Source organism: Penicillium longicatenatum, assembly GCF_028827895.1.
Source record: "Penicillium longicatenatum strain IBT 33135 chromosome Unknown contig_2_segment0_segment0, whole genome shotgun sequence".
In the NCBI taxonomy this organism is placed as follows: Eukaryota; Fungi; Ascomycota; class Eurotiomycetes; order Eurotiales; family Aspergillaceae; genus Penicillium; species Penicillium longicatenatum.
The window spans coordinates 2096659-2113525 of record NW_026643120.1 but is presented as its reverse complement, the minus strand read 5'-3'; the positions used below and the strand labels follow the sequence as shown (position 1 = coordinate 2113525).

At 46.1% G+C, this 16867-nt stretch overlaps 7 protein-coding genes across 7 annotated transcripts; 2 read left to right on the top strand and 5 right to left on the bottom strand.

The window, feature by feature from the left end:
- Window positions 1-232: 232 nt before the first annotated feature.
- Window positions 233-1831, bottom strand: N7484_003314 (heme-dependent oxidative N-demethylase family protein; the record flags this gene model as incomplete). The annotated part of the gene is made up of 3 exons (XM_057113734.1): window positions 233-725; window positions 773-1238; window positions 1303-1831. 3 exons carry the CDS (start codon window positions 1829-1831, stop codon window positions 233-235), a joined length of 1488 nt encoding a protein of 495 aa, XP_056973874.1.
- Window positions 1832-3150: 1319 nt separating this feature from the next.
- N7484_003313 (agmatinase) lies at window positions 3151-4782 on the bottom strand (the record flags this gene model as incomplete). Its single annotated transcript, XM_057113733.1, has 8 exons — window positions 3151-3238; window positions 3296-3446; window positions 3515-3607; window positions 3664-3881; window positions 3941-4162; window positions 4231-4314; window positions 4387-4574; window positions 4648-4782. The coding sequence occupies 8 exons, from the start codon at window positions 4780-4782 to the stop codon at window positions 3151-3153; spliced, it is 1179 nt and encodes a 392-aa protein (XP_056973873.1).
- Window positions 4783-5986: 1204 nt separating this feature from the next.
- On the top strand, window positions 5987-7975 carry N7484_003312 (uncharacterized protein; the record flags this gene model as incomplete). The annotated part of the gene is made up of 7 exons (XM_057113732.1): window positions 5987-6213; window positions 6269-6582; window positions 6638-6727; window positions 6779-7411; window positions 7461-7535; window positions 7602-7729; window positions 7796-7975. 7 exons carry the CDS (start codon window positions 5987-5989, stop codon window positions 7973-7975), a joined length of 1647 nt encoding a protein of 548 aa, XP_056973872.1.
- A 174-nt stretch (window positions 7976-8149) lies between these two features.
- On the top strand, window positions 8150-8875 carry N7484_003311 (HAD family hydrolase; the record flags this gene model as incomplete). Its single annotated transcript, XM_057113731.1, has 1 exon — window positions 8150-8875. The coding sequence occupies one exon, from the start codon at window positions 8150-8152 to the stop codon at window positions 8873-8875; it is 726 nt and encodes a 241-aa protein (XP_056973871.1).
- A 223-nt stretch (window positions 8876-9098) lies between these two features.
- On the bottom strand, window positions 9099-9563 carry N7484_003310 (uncharacterized protein; the record flags this gene model as incomplete). The annotated part of the gene is made up of 2 exons (XM_057113730.1): window positions 9099-9462; window positions 9556-9563. The coding sequence occupies 2 exons, from the start codon at window positions 9561-9563 to the stop codon at window positions 9099-9101; spliced, it is 372 nt and encodes a 123-aa protein (XP_056973870.1).
- Window positions 9564-11134: 1571 nt separating this feature from the next.
- On the bottom strand, window positions 11135-13596 carry N7484_003309 (uncharacterized protein; the record flags this gene model as incomplete). The annotated part of the gene is made up of 14 exons (XM_057113729.1): window positions 11135-11176; window positions 11236-11293; window positions 11376-11586; window positions 11641-11796; window positions 11856-12015; window positions 12072-12136; window positions 12208-12565; window positions 12619-12700; window positions 12754-12836; window positions 12891-12983; window positions 13048-13129; window positions 13191-13243; window positions 13308-13388; window positions 13441-13596. 14 exons carry the CDS (start codon window positions 13594-13596, stop codon window positions 11135-11137), a joined length of 1680 nt encoding a protein of 559 aa, XP_056973869.1.
- Window positions 13597-14501: 905 nt separating this feature from the next.
- Window positions 14502-15887, bottom strand: N7484_003308 (uncharacterized protein; the record flags this gene model as incomplete). The annotated part of the gene is made up of 2 exons (XM_057113728.1): window positions 14502-15125; window positions 15189-15887. 2 exons carry the CDS (start codon window positions 15885-15887, stop codon window positions 14502-14504), a joined length of 1323 nt encoding a protein of 440 aa, XP_056973868.1.
- Between the last annotated feature and the right edge of the window lie 980 nt (window positions 15888-16867).

The following is a 16867-nucleotide window of genomic DNA, read 5'->3' as shown; positions in this document are numbered from 1 at the left end:
GAAACTCGACTATATGGTCAAGTCTTCATTGATGCCTATTGTGTACTTCAATCAAGCATAAGAGATTATGCACTTCATTCTGAGGCGCGATCACTCATTTCAGCAATAAAACTTATGCTGCTGTGATGCTTGACGAAACGTTTATCCCTTCGAATGTATTATAGATCAACAAAGAACCTCACATACGATTCCGAATTGCAAATAACGACCATAATTCAAATCAGACATTCAACTAGAAGCCCTGTCGGCGATGCCATTTTTCCTCCCAGCCTCTAAACCAAGGGCTGTCCTCCAGGGTCGCAACCTCCCAGTCCTTTGGAACAAGACCTGCCTCCTCCTGCTCCTTTGACCACTCCTCCATTTTGGGTAGAACGACATGGTGAACATGCCATACTCCCTTGTATTTCATCATGCCCTCCTTCCCCTCTTTCAAGAGCTTGGCCACCAGGGCCGGTACAGCGGGTTCGTCACGAAACTCTGATACCGGTGTAAAGAGCGCCTTGAAATTGAAAACAACAGATGCAGACAACGGGAGACGACGAAGTGTCTGCCAGTCTACGCGCAGGGTGCAATCATCAAGATTCAGGTCAGGATCCTGCGATAACCGAAGAGCCCCATGTGGGTCACCCGGCGGCATGTACAACACATCACCCACTTCAAGGCCCCATGAACCTCGTTGAATAGGCTTTTCAGTTGGCATCTTGGAGAAAAATCTCATAATTTCACTTTTGTCAATTCGCAGGTACACAGTCGTGCAAAGGAAGAGTCTTACCGATCCATGGAGAATTGCATTTTCTCTTTGTAATCTGGAATGGGCTCGTGGATTTCATCCAACCGCTTGTCAATCTTGGAAGCAACGTTCCAGCCCAGTGCCGAACAGATTACCGCTGCACGCAAGATATAATAACCAGTCTTCTCGTCTCGCAGCGTGAGGGCAAAGTCTTCCGGCACATTGTCGAGTAGAATTTCCAAAGGAGGTTTACTCCGAACATCCTGCTCTGTACCAAGGATTCGATTCTGCAGTATATGTCTGTCAATCAGTGAGAAATATTGCGGATACCTAGCGCAAATAAATTGCAGAACCACCTCCATGAGTTCCTTGCAAGCCAGCTCAGAGCCAGGTCTTGCGTCGAGGACCGCCTTGCCGTGTTTGGAGAATAGTTCTTTGCGTTGAGCAATGCGGCTCTTGTACGTGCTTTCAAGCTCAATCCACCAATCTGGCTCCAGCTTGGTCAAGGCTATTTCACACATGAGTGGACTTCTCGCCGTTTCGGGAAATTTGGATCCATATCCTGCACGTACACATGGTTTGATGATAAGCCCATCGGAACGGCCTATATGGCCGAGGCTTGGCTTTCTCGATATCATGCTCGGGGTAAGAAACCGGAAGTGGAACTCCGCTTAATGTCGCATAATCTGGGAAGTCGCCGAGGGCTTTTACCTCGTCTACCGAGAATCCGGTTGGTGTATACAGGTTACCTGGGCTTTTCATATAATCGGTGGTCATGGGCAAGGCATTTTGGCGCACTTCGGCTTCGTCGATCTCACGCCAGCGGAAAGTCACACCTTTAAGCTGGAGCAGTGACTCTCTACGCTGTGGTGGGAGGGTATGGTAGTAGCTTGGGGGCGATATGGCGCTATTCGCATTTGTCTTCTCGGGTGAGATTGATCGCGGGGACGTTCTGGCTGTCGAGTCTCTGCGGCCGCGAAAAGATATTCTGCTCCATACAGATTTGCTTGATGATCGATGGACAATGGAGTAGGCTGCGGTGGCGACTACAAGGATAAGACAGAGCTTCCAGGCGCTTTCTGGGCTGGTCAGGAACTCCATATTGCTAACTCCATGCGAGGAAAGCAATAAGAACTAAATGACTTGTCTTGGAAGTTGATTTACACTGCTGAGCTTTTTTTGCTATTTCCGATGGGCTTGGTGCTTCGGGCAGTAGTGTTTCACCAGACGAGTGAATTGTAGGCAGGGAACGTACCCTATAGATACTCCTGATATTTCTTATATACAGGACCGGAAGATATTGAGTTGCACTCAGACCAGGACTCAAGAAGCGGGGAAGCTCATATCCATTCAGAAAGAGGGAATCCGCATCGAATGGCTTCTTTGGTTGACATCTTGACTAACTTTTCCGTGTTTGGCGATGATTTGCGTCTCTACGCTTGCTATGACGACGTGTGCCTCTTTTAGCATCACATTTGGAACCCCTTATCTCACTCTTATCTGGCTATTATATTATCAAGATTGATCTACTTTGCATGCTTACTCATTGGTAAGCTGAGATGGTGATATTTGCTGCAAGCCTCAGACTACCATGAATGCAGGCTCTGAATCCACAGACTTCGGGACAAACAGTTTGTAGGAGAAAAGAGTAGCAGTCAAAAAACCTAATATATTCAGCGCAACAAAGGAAGATAAGAAGAACATTCTGGACTGCGTGTACAGAATGGGATGTTAGGTTTCGCTATACCCGAAAGGGTAAAAATATCCAGGCGCTTAGCGAATGATGTTTGATCAACACGACCAGCAACCAAGATTATCTTGTAGGTTTGTGTTAAGCAACTGCTTTTTGTACATACCCTCTCAGCTCTCGCAGGTCTATTTAACTATCTTGTCACTGGAGGAAGGACGCCGGTGTAGGTATACGCAAATTTCTGAGTTGATACGCAGGTAGACTTTCATGCATTGGAGCCATCAGGAAAGGCTTGAATGTAGTTAAAGGTGGGATTCAATCCTTGAAAGGTACAGATGTTATACTTGTATGGAATATCAGGTCTTATAACGATTATTGATCAACATGAGTTTACGAGAATAGGGCTTAGGGTGTGCTAGATCAATCTCCTTTCCTATTTAACAAATCTGTCATAGTTTATTTCATCTGTTATAATTTGCTATGACCAGAAAGAGAACGAATTTGGTTAGAAGAAATGATGGAGATCTGAGCAGCGGTGCGGAGAGAAAGCTTAAAGAATCGCCTCGTTCACTCTTCGAACTCAATTTCATGTATAGCAAAATAGTAAACCATCATTGAACTACTAGCACCCCCAACCCTCTCACGCTACACTACACCTTTCAAAGAATGATCGATGTTAAAGTCACTTTCTACATCCGATGTATCGACGGCTTTGAGACCTGCCCTTGAATCACAGTTCATGGGTTGTGCCACCGACCGACAAGGGTCCCTTCTTTGTCATAATAGTGAGGACCTCAAACAAAACATCGGCAGCAGCCCTAGATCAAGGCTCCCATTAGAATAATCCTTCCGAGAAAGAGGGGAAAGTTGCTCACATGGTAGTCAACTCTGCATTAGTATCATATGCTGGTGCGACTTCAACAATATCCGCTCCAATGAAGTTAATTCCATCAAGGCCACGAATGATGGTTCTTAGTTCACGGGTGGACCACCCGCCAGTCTCCGGGGTACCAGTTGCTGGTGCGACTGTTTCAAACCGTCAGTAGCTGCATGCAAAGTAATCAAACTAACGCTCCTGGGAGCAGAGCACATACATGCAGGATCAATGGAATCAATATCAATAGAGAGATACACTGGGTTCTCGGTGCCAACGCGATCCCGGATCTTTTTGATTATACCATCGGTACCTGAGAGAAAACATTATACAAGCGCTTTGGTTTGGGGTTGTTTCGGGTAAACATACCAATTGTATCAATTTCTCGGGCTTCGACAATTTCAAAGCCACAGTAACCGTCATTCTCATAATCAGAGGGCCCAGAGACAGTCGTGCGGATACCGGCGTGGATATTGGTATCGTTCTTCAGCAAGCCTTCCATGGCAGCATGGTAAAAGTAGGTTCCATGGTTGATGGCGGCAACCTCACTTGGAGATCCGCCAAACACCTTTGGCTTCCACGAGTCACTGCCAAGTATGGTCGTCAGAATAATTTCTTGAGATGCAAAGGGAATATGGGAATTTACAGATGGCTGTCAAAGTGTATCACGGTAACAGGTCCATAGGCTCTTTTGATGCTCCGCAGCAGGGGTAGAGTTATAGTGTGATCTCCCCCCAGGGTGATAACGCGAGGGAGAGTCTTGCCAGCACTGGAAAGGCCTTTCTTATCTGCATCCGTGTAAGGCCTGCGCATCAGTACGCTGTTGTGTCCTTCTTCGATTTGCTGAATAGCCCATTCATTGTCGTACCTAATATCAATAGTTAGATTGAACTTGTATATATCGATATCTCTACAGTTTTGGGGTTAATCACGCACGAGGTGACGGGGATATCTCCACAGTCGAGGATCTTCATGTCACCAGAGAAGGGGTTAGCCTGAAGTGGCACATTGTAACCCCCACTAAATGATTATCAGCATTGTTTCCTCTATGTCGACCTTTGCGAGCTCATTCTGTCTTATGGGTTGACCTACTAAAGATTGAGACGACGAGACCCTTGTCTAATGCCGCTGGGTCCGAATCGTGCACCAGGTCGGTATGAGGTTCCGGTATCGAAAGGAGCACCAAGGAAAGCAATATCGTATTTCACTTCATCGGTGGACAGGCAAGGAGAATAAGGCAAGCGACCGAAGGTGGATATTCCAGAGAAAACTGAATCAGCCTAGCAAAAGAGTACCATGTCCATTGGTTTTAAAGCCTTAACGAAGAAGATTGACTTGGGCTCATCTACATACCTGAGTGCCCCCATCCCCAGGTAGAGTGTTGTACCAAAAGTCTTTATGTGGGCCTGCCATGGGGATTTGATCATAGTCCCCATGAGCGACCGTTAGACTGGCCAATGTGAAAACTCCCACAATTGATCTGAACATGGTGAAAGAGGTAGAAAAGGAATTATATGATAGATTCAAAGTACTCTTGAGGCCACAGTTCTCAAGAGTCCTGGGTATTGTGGTAAAAAAGAGATTTGATAGAGGTTATTGGGAAATTTATATACTGGGATCTATCGAGGACTACTGGTCCATACTGCCTATTGATACTTCCATCTTGAGACCTCGTACACAGCCCTTGGAATGCTAGTGGACCCCCAAAGCTGCCCATTTTTCATTCACTCCCTGTATACCAAGTTTTGACTCCCTATACGAAGCCACTATTGTGACCATTACATCAGTTGTATCTCAGCACCCTATCTCTCCCATTTTTGCCCCAATTCGGTTAGCGGCGAAATACGTGGAAGACGCTGTCACAATATGACCAATGGTCGGCCGGCATGTCCTTGGAGCGAGTGGCTCCCCGAGCTGTACCTTGAACTCTGCTGGCCTTCCCAATATAGATATGCATCATCGTGTCACGGAGACTTCGGTTTAACCGCACGTCATCTTATGCAAGACAGTATGAAACAATCCCAAAAGGGAAGGAAACGGGAGAGGGGCAAGTGGGCTGAATCTTATAACACGGGGAAGGAGATAAGGTGGATTTGGGTTATTGATGAGATGGCTTATCGCTTGGCGATCACTGGTTGAAGGCCAATGAGGGGAAGATCATCTATCAGCCAGAAACAACGGACACAGCACCCTCCGACAACGGACATGGAATGTGGAGCAAAACTTCCCGCGGAGTATATTCTTATTGATTTCTTATGTGATTTTATACTCTAGTTTTGTTATCTCTGTCGAGTTAGTGTTTGTTTTGAACTCGGTATAACGCCACTGTTTTGGTCATAGATAAGGTATTGGGTATGCAAAAGCGGTGGAGCTCCATGGTACCATGCTCGGAGACAAAGCTTTATTCTGTCATAGTAGTGGAATGAATTCAACAGTCATCTTGGTCTCGATCTGGCGTAATCATTCCATTTTCCCGGGGTTCTCTGTTTACGATAAACGCTAAGATTTCTATGGGCTGGAATTCACCGATAAGAGTTATTATGAGAATCTCAAGATTTAACGGGGAATTTTCTAAGTAGCAATGTAACTTGATACAAGTTGATATACAATAAATTCTTTCATCCCATCAAAGTTATACCCTCCGAGGTCTACGCGCCATCATATTCGCCTTGCGTTGTTCTTGACTGCCAATATGAACGATCCGAAATACGCTGAAAAATACGATCTAGAACATAATGTCGATGATGCCGGTGACCAGGAAGCAGTCAATCTCGACAATGGAGTTCAGATTGCCATTGACGTGCCGGCTATCAACAGAAATGGGAACCAGCTTCATCCGCAGCCTACATCTGATGCCTTGGATCCCTTGAACTGGTCGAAGTTTCAAAAACATGTTATTCTCGCAATTGTCATGTTTAAGTAAGTATTTTAATCGCCCATCATTCTATGACAGACTCTAATTATGACCCCATAGATACTTTTTGTTTACCTATCTAACCACAACTACCGTTCCTTCTTTCATGGAAATCCAAACTCAATATCAGATCAATTACGCTCAAGTTAACTGGACTGTGGCCGTTCCGGCCCTGGGCCTGTCAGTCGGACCACTTATATGGTCTTCATTAAGCGATATATATGGGCGGAGAGTTATCTTCCTACTTGGGACGACCATATCCTTGGTATCGACAATCGGCGCCGCAGTGGCAGATTCATACTCGGGCTACATGGCAGCACGCTTCTTTCAAGGATTTGGCGTGAGTCCTGCATCGACGGTGGGAATGGCTGTCGGTAAGCGGATTTAATGACGACGTGCTTTCTTTATCACTGATGTTCTTGGATCTAGTGAATGATTTGTTTTTCGATTATGAGCGTGGACAAAAGCTTGGTCTGTGGGTTTTAGCGATTGACTCTGGACTACTCCTAGGACCAACTTGTAAGTATCATTTTGTCATCATGACTAGGACTTTGACTAACTAGATTCAAGTTGGCGGCTTTCTGAACGTTGTTAGTGCTCAATGGATCAATTGGTTCAATGCCATCTTGTTCGCAGTATTGTTTTTTCTTGAATTATTATTCATGCCTGAAACACTCTACCCTCGACAGCAGATGTTGCTCAATGAAAGCATTGTGAAGCTCAATAGACAAAGCGGGTCAGTCAGCGAGAAGAATGAAGCCGACAAAGAAACCCCAGCTCCGCAGGCAACGGCTCCAGCTGAAGCATCATTCTCAGACCCAGCCCGAACACGGAAGCTGCCTTTCGTCAACTTACGGCCTGTACCAGGCATGCGTCACCCTAAACCGTGGGACTCAATTGTTAGATTTGCTCTCACTTTTCGGCTGCCTGCAGTGGTGATTGCAGTCATTGGATACTCATTCCTTTGGTACTGGTGGGTCCTTTCCGTTATCACCATGGTACCTTCGGCATATGCAACATATAGTCCCCTGATACAAGGCTTATTGTTCATTGGGTTGTTTTTGGGAACAACTATTTCGGAGATATGTTGCTCTGGACGTCTGAGTGACTACATTATCAAAAGTCTCTCGAAACACAATGGAAATCACCGAGTCGCCGAAATGAGGTTGTGGCTAGCATATCCTGCTATTATTATTACGGCTGGTATGTACCATATCAGACTCATGGATTACTAAGATATTAACTTTTCAAGTTGGACTGATTGTCTGGGGCGTCAGTCTTGATAGAGATTACCACTGGGTTGTTGGCCAGGTCGCATTTTTCTTATGTATGTATCGAATTCAATTCCCAAAAGAGCCCGAGAAGCTATGAGCCAAAGCTAATATTTTTCCAGTCGCTGCAGGCATTCAGATAGGGAACACAGTTGCTAGCAGTTACATCGTCGATGCCTATCCTTTGCAATCAACGAGTGTCGTCACTTTTTATGCAGTCTTCCTCAACTTGAGTGCCTTCATCAACCCAGTAAGTGGGCGGTTGTGGATTTGATCTTAGCTGATGTGAATGAAGTTGCTGATTTTCTTTTCAAAGTTCTTCATTGCTTCGTGGCAGACCTCCATGGGCTGGACCTGGACGTTTACTACGCAAGCATTGATCGTCGTTGTGGGGGGAGGGCTGATGATAGGCACACTCCACAGATATGGTGCCTGGATGCGGGAAAAGGCACCCCAGCCCTCCTGGGTCAACCCCGAATATGACTTAGGTGCATAGATTGGAGTCAATGAATGAGACATTCTTACTTTGGAAAGCCTTCAACCATTCGCTGCGTAGGACAATAAGGCACTAGGCCTAAAATGGTTGAAACGGTTGAGACGCCTCAGGCATCCAGAGCCTTGTCATGTCGTGTCGTGCATGAAATAGAGATTGATATTTTCTTTCCTGCCAATGGATTGCATGAACGCTGCTCCGAAAATGATATCCCTTGCTATATTTGACTTCGACGGAACTCTCTTTGATACACACGAGTCTATCTCCGAAACCATCAAATTAACCTTTAATGCCCTTCTTCCGACTCAAACCCCTCCTCAATCTGAAATCCACCGCCTCATCGCAAGCGGTGCCGGCCTAGCAGACACCTTTCGGGCCTTGCATCCCTCCCCAATCGAATTCACTCCGGCCATTGAAAATGAATGGATTGAAAAATACCGCGCTCTCTATGAAACTCACGGTCAACTACTCATCAAGGCCTTTCCTGGTGTCAAGGACATCTTGGCTGAACTCAATGCCCGCAAGGTCGCCATCGCCATTGTGAGTAACAAGGGTGTAGCGGCTGTTAAAACCGCTTTGGAGTTGAATGGCCTTGGTGGCTATGTACCGGAAGATTTAATTGTCGGCGATAAGACCCCTGGGGCAAAGCGCAAGCCGGATCCTGCCAGCTTCGTGGACGTTGTGATCCCCATCCTACGACAGAAATATGGTATCGAGGTTGATCCAATGGAAGTACTAGTAGTGGGTGATACCGTGGCGGATCTTCAGTTTGCAGGAAATATTGGAAGCAGGGTTTGCTGGTGCCGGTATGGGTATGGAGATCGGGAAACTTGTCAAAAATTGGCACCGGACTTTGTAGTTGATTCTTTGGCAGAGCTTGTGGAGATTATGAGAAATCGATAGAGTAAATAGAGTCTAAAACGGATTCAGCAACCTTGGGTATCTATCTGTAGGATATGCTTCATGTACTGAGGTGCAGGGCAGCTTGTTTGAAATCGTCTTTCATTTTACTAGTCTATTCTGCCCAACATTGTTTCCATACCACAAAAGCTTCGGGTAGCTCTCTCTAGGCCTCTCTTTACTCTGTATCTTTGACTCTCCTCATTGCACCCCCAGGTAGAAATGTTTAACAGTTGAAGTCGATAGTACACACACTACCCTTTTGCAATCCGGAACCAGACACTTTGCCTGTGAGGGACGTCTGGGCGGCGTATTTGCCCCTGCAGGCCTCGGGCCCGGCGCCGGTGCTCTTGGCCGCCCAGACGAAGACGTAGGGCAGCTCAGAATCGATGTCGATCCACTCGCCACCGTATGGGTTGCCCTTGTAGTAGCCAACAGCATTGCCGTTCTTGTAGATGACAAGCGATCTATGCTCAATGACGCTACTGCCGGTGAAGACCGAGGTGTCTGTGAGGATGGTCTGGCAGTTGGTGGCGGCAACTTGGGTGGCCTGGAAGATGGCGGCCGCGGCCAGAAGAAGGGTTTTGGAACTTTAGTTGAAGTCTCAGTCAGTTTATTTCTTCTTTCATGGGTTCATTTGTACAGTGTGGATTTATAATGCACAACTGAGAAGGGGGGTCTACCCGAGCATTTTTGGAAGGATATGAGACGCTTTGATCTTTTGAGCCTGATGGGCTTTATAATTGACTTTGAACTGACAAGTTGTAGATTATGTCCTCTGGATTATGAGGGTATGAGGCGTGCTTTTATAGTTTTCTGAGATGGGCCGTGGGCTGGCCAAGTACACTAGACAGAAACTATACCGCATGTTTGTCTACCCGGAGATATTCTCTGCCGCAATCTGCCGGATGATGATAGTCATGTGGCATGATGAAGCTGAAAAATTATTCTAAAATCATGAAAGGGTTACATCGTGTCGAGCTCTTGCTTTGCCATCAAGTGGAGACTGAGGTGAGTCCTGACCTCTCGGCGATATTCTCGGCGGGTCGGGTCGGATCAGGATACTCTGGCCGGATAATGCTTACTTCTTCATGGATCACCTTCTAGGTGAATCAATCCTAGTTGTCAAACCGACTCGCTGTAACGAAAGATCATATTTCAAGGCAATTTACCTTAGAACAGCTTTTGCTCTTTTGCTCGATATATGAAGGCTATGCGGAGTACAGTATTGTCGCAAACTTGGGCTCCGCGGCAGATTAGTGATATTTGGAATTAGGGAAGCTTTTATGGAGCTAAGCTAAGCCTTCGCTAGCTAGAGCACTTTCGGGAAATCCGGGTCTTATGGTATCCAGGATTTTCAAGTTTTGATTAGCTAGGGTCCGCATTTGAACCCCACATATTTAGGGTCCAAATCTAATCAACGAATCAGCACATAAACATGAAAGGCAGCCTGATTTTATGTCAGATGGGGCGTGCACTAGTACCTGTCAGTAAAGTAGGGTCTGTCTATAGGGCGAAACATAACCTATCGCCTTACCTTGATCCCATGCAAGGGACCTATCACCACGCTTTGCTATTCTACAGTGGATTCTTATCGCACATTGAATCTCCATGTTTCATGGGGCCGCCCCCGAAAGACCTTCGCATGTTCGGTCGTTTGGGGTGTTACCCCGGCTATAATGCAATCCCAGGTAAAGCGCAAATTTTCACCTTGATTTCCCATCTATCCACAGGTAACCACCCCACTACACCGCTGCAGCACAAATTTTCAATTAAATTTACTCAAGTCTGCTCTTAACTATAGCGTTTATCTAGATATATACTAATACTTCGAGATTAAAAGCGGCTTCGCATCAACGGATTTAATATTACATATAATCGGTTGTGAAAAATTTATCGATGTTTAACCCTGACCTCGATATACGATATATACAATTAGGTACTGTAATTCCAATATTTTAACCAATCACTCTTCGGTAGTTGCTTACTGCCGCCTGTTAATACATCCCCTCGCTTACCTGCTTGCATAAGCGCATACAGACCCGGTTATTAAAAAGAAGAAGAAAAAAAGGAACTGTTCCCTTGCAGGAGATCCAGTGATCTGGGTGGTTTTAGTATCACCGTGTGCACAATTCGGCACATCTCAAATTGAATGCTTATATCCACATCGTACCAGGACACCTTTAGAGGACTGTCTTAACATCAACCCTCAATTTCCGTGTTTTGCTCACTAGACCCAAATGCCATCTCCAGTGATGATTTTCAAGCACCACCAGCCGCTGCCTCCATGAAAAGTTTCTCACGCTGAAAATTGGGGTCGTCAATCAATGTCCAAAAGAAGGGGATAGAGGCAAAATAATTACCTTCAAGAAAATCGAGAGGAGAACACCAAGTGCACCCGCAACGATCAATAGCGTATAGCTGGGAGAAAAGTTAGCACGGTCCGGAATCGTTGATGTTCGACGATTTGGTGATCTGTGGTTTGCAGTGAAGTTGGACTTACACGTAATCAATGGCACCAACAATTATGTCAAGAGCAGCGGTCTGCTGAGACTGGGTCAGGGTGCTAAAAAATCCGCTACTGGTTCCCGAGATAGCGTTCTTAACATCAGTAGGGTTGGCATTTGGGAGCAAAGTCAAAAGGCTTTCTGTTGCAACGTTGACAAATATAGCACCTGCAACGCCCAAGCCTAAGACAATGCCTCCTAGTTGAGCTGTTGTTCCGGGTTAGCTCATTTACAGATACAAAATGCTGCGAAATTACTTACAAACCATCATGAAGCCGAGGGCCCATGGGATCTCAGCCTTCGGTACCTTTGCCTGGACTACACTGTAGCCTGCCTGGTTGAAAGAACCAACGCCCAACGCCATGAGAGATGTGTATCCGTAGATCGCAGAGGCAGAAGTGTCCGCCTTGACAAGATCTGAATATTCGAGCCTAATTAGTTGGTGCGCGATATTATCGAAACCTTGAAGAACTCACACATCAAAACAGCGGCGACAAGCTCACAAGCAGAGCCGAAAAGGTACCATGGGAAATAGTAACCAAATCTGGTCATCATGTGGCCGTTTGCAATGATGATAAAGATCAGAACCATCACGAAAGGCAAAATGCGCAGTGAAGAGTAAAGTGCCGTGTCACCCTGTTGTATCATGAGATCCCAAACTTCTGGCATCGATGTGAGAAGGCAAATCTTACCTTGGTGAACTGAAAATATAGTGGAATATAGTAGACTGAGATAAACAGTCCACTACTGGCACATGCTAATCATAGAATTGGGTCGTCAATGGCAAAAGAAAACCAAAACGCAACATTGTAACGGAGAACAACTCACTGTTGAGGATAAATAGCAGTACCAAAGAGCGTCTCTTGAGGAAGTGGATTGGGAAGAGTCGGTTCTGCTCATTGCAGAAAATGTAGAAGGTCTGTTGTACTCCGAACAAAATGAAGAGTACGCCAGATATGACAAAGAGTGCAATTGACGAGCCGTTACCCCATGTCCACTCCACGCCTCCAAAATCAATGCCCATGATCAAAGAGGCCAGTGAACCAATAAAAAGGATGCTGCCGACCCAGTCGATGTTTCGTGCCTTCTCCTTCTGGGAGGCATTTGGGAGGGGGTTGATTGAAGGAAGAAGGAGGACGTATACCGGAGAGAAAACTGCGCCAATGACGAGGTTTATGTAAAAAGCCTGGATTGGTGAATTAGAATTTGTTCAGATGCTCTAGGCCTGTCGGAACATACCCAACGCCAGGTGGCGGAGCTTTCGGCGAATGCTCCTCCTATAGCTGGACCAACGACCGTTCCAATTCCCCATGAGACAGCGCTATGCAATATCTCTTAGCAGAGTAACCAGTTCAGTATTCTAGTTTGACTTACGTCAGTCCAATATAAAACGGACGCTCAGGCACGGTCGTGTTCAGGGAGAGTTGCGTTAAGACCCCAAAATACATCCCACTCCCCTGCATAATTGTTAGCTTTTGGGATGATCAGAGATCTAGATCACAGGGACTTACTCCAGCACCGGCTATAGCTCTACCAACGATCATGGCGTTCATATCGGGAGCAGCCCCACACAGAGCAGAACCTGCCATGAAAATAACGACGCACTATTGGATGATGATCAGATAATGTTCCTTTGCCTTGCGTTCCTTGGCGAGGTTGTGAACGTACGCTAATATACAGCCATTTCACGTTATAGGTTGCGTAGGCCTTGGACCAGGGAAGACACAAAGCACATGAACAGAGAGTAAAGCTAGCCATAGGCATTGTAATGTTAGAAAGATACTTCATCAATGAAGAAGCCAAAAACTTACCCAACGGAGAGCCATGAAATTTGCTCAGCATCCTCGAACTCCGTGAGAATAGCCTTTGCAGATGGAATGTAGTTAGCGCTAATGCTCACTTGTCAACATTGGATGGGAAGAACCAACGGCCTGGATATTAGCCACAATAGTGTTGTCGAGGGCAAAGAGTAAATGACTAGACAAGATGGCAATCACAACCAATATCCACTAATCCCGAGCTATTAGCGAATCCTGGACAAGCCAGAGCGATAAAATGTACCTTGAACCCACGGATGGTTCTCTCCCCCTGCTCACTTTCATCGGAGGCGCTATCACATTTCTCACTGAACTGGGAGGCTGAGCTAGGGGTCTGGGACTCAACATTTGAAGGATCGAGGCCAGATTTCTCCCCGTCCACACTCAATAATGCAGTCATTGTAAATCGAGTAAGGCGATACAAGATGCGGAGGTTTGTAGCTCTGTAAAAAATAGGAGATGAATTGTAATTGCGAAGTTAGAGACATGATTTGGTCTTTATAGGATAGTTCAGCAGCTAGGTTTGAGGTGCACCGAAGAGAATTCATGATCCCTAATATTGCTAATAAATCATGGGGATAAAAGTGGACCCTGGGATTTACAATCTGGGATCGCGATGGGATCCCGATGGGATAGCAACGGGCCGGACCGGGCGAGCGCCAAGGAATCCAACTCGAGACTCAAGGGGATCCCGATCCCAGTATCTCCGAACCAAAATGCTAACATTTCTACTCATGATTGAAATGTAGAACTTCGATTTCTTAATACTCAGTGGTAAGGCTAAATGCTTGCTGTTCAACGCGCGAACAAAGGTCTATTCGTTGGCCGTGAACACAAGTTCCCGCAATCTGGACGGTATGAAATTCCAAGGTTAGATGGATCTAAATTCCTACGAGTAACGGAAGTTTTTCAAATTGATAGCAAGATCTCTTAGGAGGACGATGTATATACTGCGTATCCTGAAAGTGAGGTAACACATATAATGTGGCTTGGAAGTCTAGACTATGTACTTATCATTTCGAGGTGACATTGATTTCTACTACACATCGTTGGCTCCGTAAACCTTTCAGATATTTCTCTGCGGGATCTGAGCCTGGAGCACTTGAAGGGCTCTAAATGATTTAGTAGTTTTAGACAGGTCACTGTGTTTTGCCTCAGGTTTGTTTGATTCAATAGCATTTCTCAAGTGAGCTCAAGGGTATCTTTGCACAACTAATATTTTTTCATATGGGTGTTTGTATATACAAGAAAGAGACATAGAAACTGCGAATATAAATGTTTGCTCTCAAATGATTGCAGGATTCGTCATAACCATAAAAATTGCGCATCACAGGGCTGTAGTAGACGTGCAGTTTGGGAAATCCAGTTTCCTTCAATGTTCTCATTGTGGTACGCGGCCGAATTCTCGGTGACTCGCGCAGCCAAGCCTGAGGTGGCATGCCAGAGCTCATCACTGTTTGGTAATGCAAACTGCAAATCTGTCAAGGACAGCAGGCTCTCTCCAAGTCGATGTGGTCCACGACGGGTGTTGAGAACGGATGCATCTTGCTGGATATCGGGGCCAGCTATGTGAGATTGCCGGCAAACTCTGTACAACGACAAGCAGAATCGTTTGATCTCTTCGATACCCAGCCATATGAGCACCTCAGGGTCAGTTTCTGGATTGAATTGAGCCAGCATTGAAGGGTAGTAAAACATGTTCTGCTTTAGACATGTGTGCACAAGGGCGATGAGAAGCCGAGATGTATTTATTGGCAAAGAATGGGTCAGTCCCAGGTCCAAAGTGCCATGAGAAAGGAAGAGCGCAAAAATGAGCTGCAACAATATTCCCTGATATGTTGCCATTGGCCAAGATATGGATTTTGACGAGGGCGTTTCAGTCTGTTGCTGTGACCGCTCGTCTTGGGAATTGGACATATTCCATTTCTCCTGCTCAAGCAGCGTTAGCCAAGTAAGAGTGCAATTGTGTGGGATACAAGATACATAACTGACTCTTTGTTCATAAAAGGTGGAGGTGAGCTTTAGATGTAGGTCTTTCGCTGCCTTCCGCGAGTTATCATCCCCGGTCACCCACAGACCTAGCATGACCACTGATTGCAAAAGGAAAGCTGGCTCGCGGTCAGGGTCGAACGTAGCTGGGTGTAAAAATGGCCATTTGGGGTGGAATTTCTCAAAGTAGGCCTTGACGTATGGTGCGATTGTACATGAGCTCTTCTCCATCATTTCTGCGCTCTGAAGAGAGCTTGACTGCACACAAGAGAATGACACAAGAGAGGGACTCTCTGTATCCATGGGTGTTGAAGAGCTATCATGGCTATCGGTTTGTTGTAATTCCTGGCGTCGAGGATTTGAGGTGTAAGAGCACGAGATTCCTCGCTCAACACAGGTATCGCAGGGGCTCTTGCCATTGCATCTTGACCTTCGTGAGCGACAGTAGTTGCAGGCCTGAACCACTCGAGACGATTGGAGTTCCTTGTTTTTATGATGCGTACGAACATGTTGACGGAGTGTATCGTTCCTCGCACAGACACGGCCGCAGAACGGGCATCTGTAGGATTGATTTCTGTAATGACTTTTGGCATGACGTGTGAGATGTTCCTTGCGCCGGTAGCTAAGGCTACATCCGGGGAAGTCGCATCGGAACGAGGGTTGCTGCGGAGTCGTGACTGGGTTGGGCGACGAAAGCGACATGGCGTGTGGGATGAATGCGAGCTGAATGGCCGTAGGAAAAATTCTTCTATCGAAGATGGAGTGCGAGCACGAGCCACATTCGGTGTGATATGCAAGACGGTTGTAGAAATGTCAAGTGGGGCCTGGGATACCGGAGGATTGTGGGATTCCGGGTGGGAATCTGGGATCCCGCGATCTGGCCTGGGATGACGGGATTATGGGATGCCGCTTCCGCTGCCAAGATCATCACCCCGTGTTTGTTTTGTTTTGGCATTTGATTTTTCCCCTTCCTTGTCTCTGGAATTAAGAATCTACGACTGAGTCTCAAATTTATGTCAATCAAGACTGCTTTTGACCTAAGAGCACATCCCTTTCAATTGCTTGTGTGGAGGGTGGGGCCAGCACCACAATTCTGCGCTAGGCAGGAATTATCAGTGTCAACACAGGTTAGGGATACGAGTCCTGACCATCTACAAATTTGGAATGAAGATACTAATGTGACTAGACTCAGTAACTAGGGTACGCTCGTTATGAGTGAAAACCCCGAAACAATTGATGGCAAAGTTGTTAGGTGGTTGTGATTATCGACGGAGTGGAAAATCATACATTCATATTGCCTCAACAGCTGTCACATATTCGCGATTTGTGTGATCTCCGGCGACAACTTTTGACAAGACCCTTAAGTAAAGATTCACTGGCCCTTTCAACACTAATCACTAACTCTAGAAGCCATTTTGTCAAAAGTATAGAGCTAACCGGGTTGAATGTTGTTCTGATTAACCACAGCTTAGTACCTATCAAACGGTGACGTAACAATCATTGATAGTCTCACATTGGGCGGTCATGTAGCGCAGATGTACTTGTGACCTGAACCAGGGCATTGGTCTGAAAATCCTTGGGGGTATTTATCTCGAAATCTGGATTGTTGGCTTTCGGATGGCCCCTTTTGAGGTATGGTAGGCCAGGTTTGGACAAAGAGATTCAATGAGAAAAGACACACG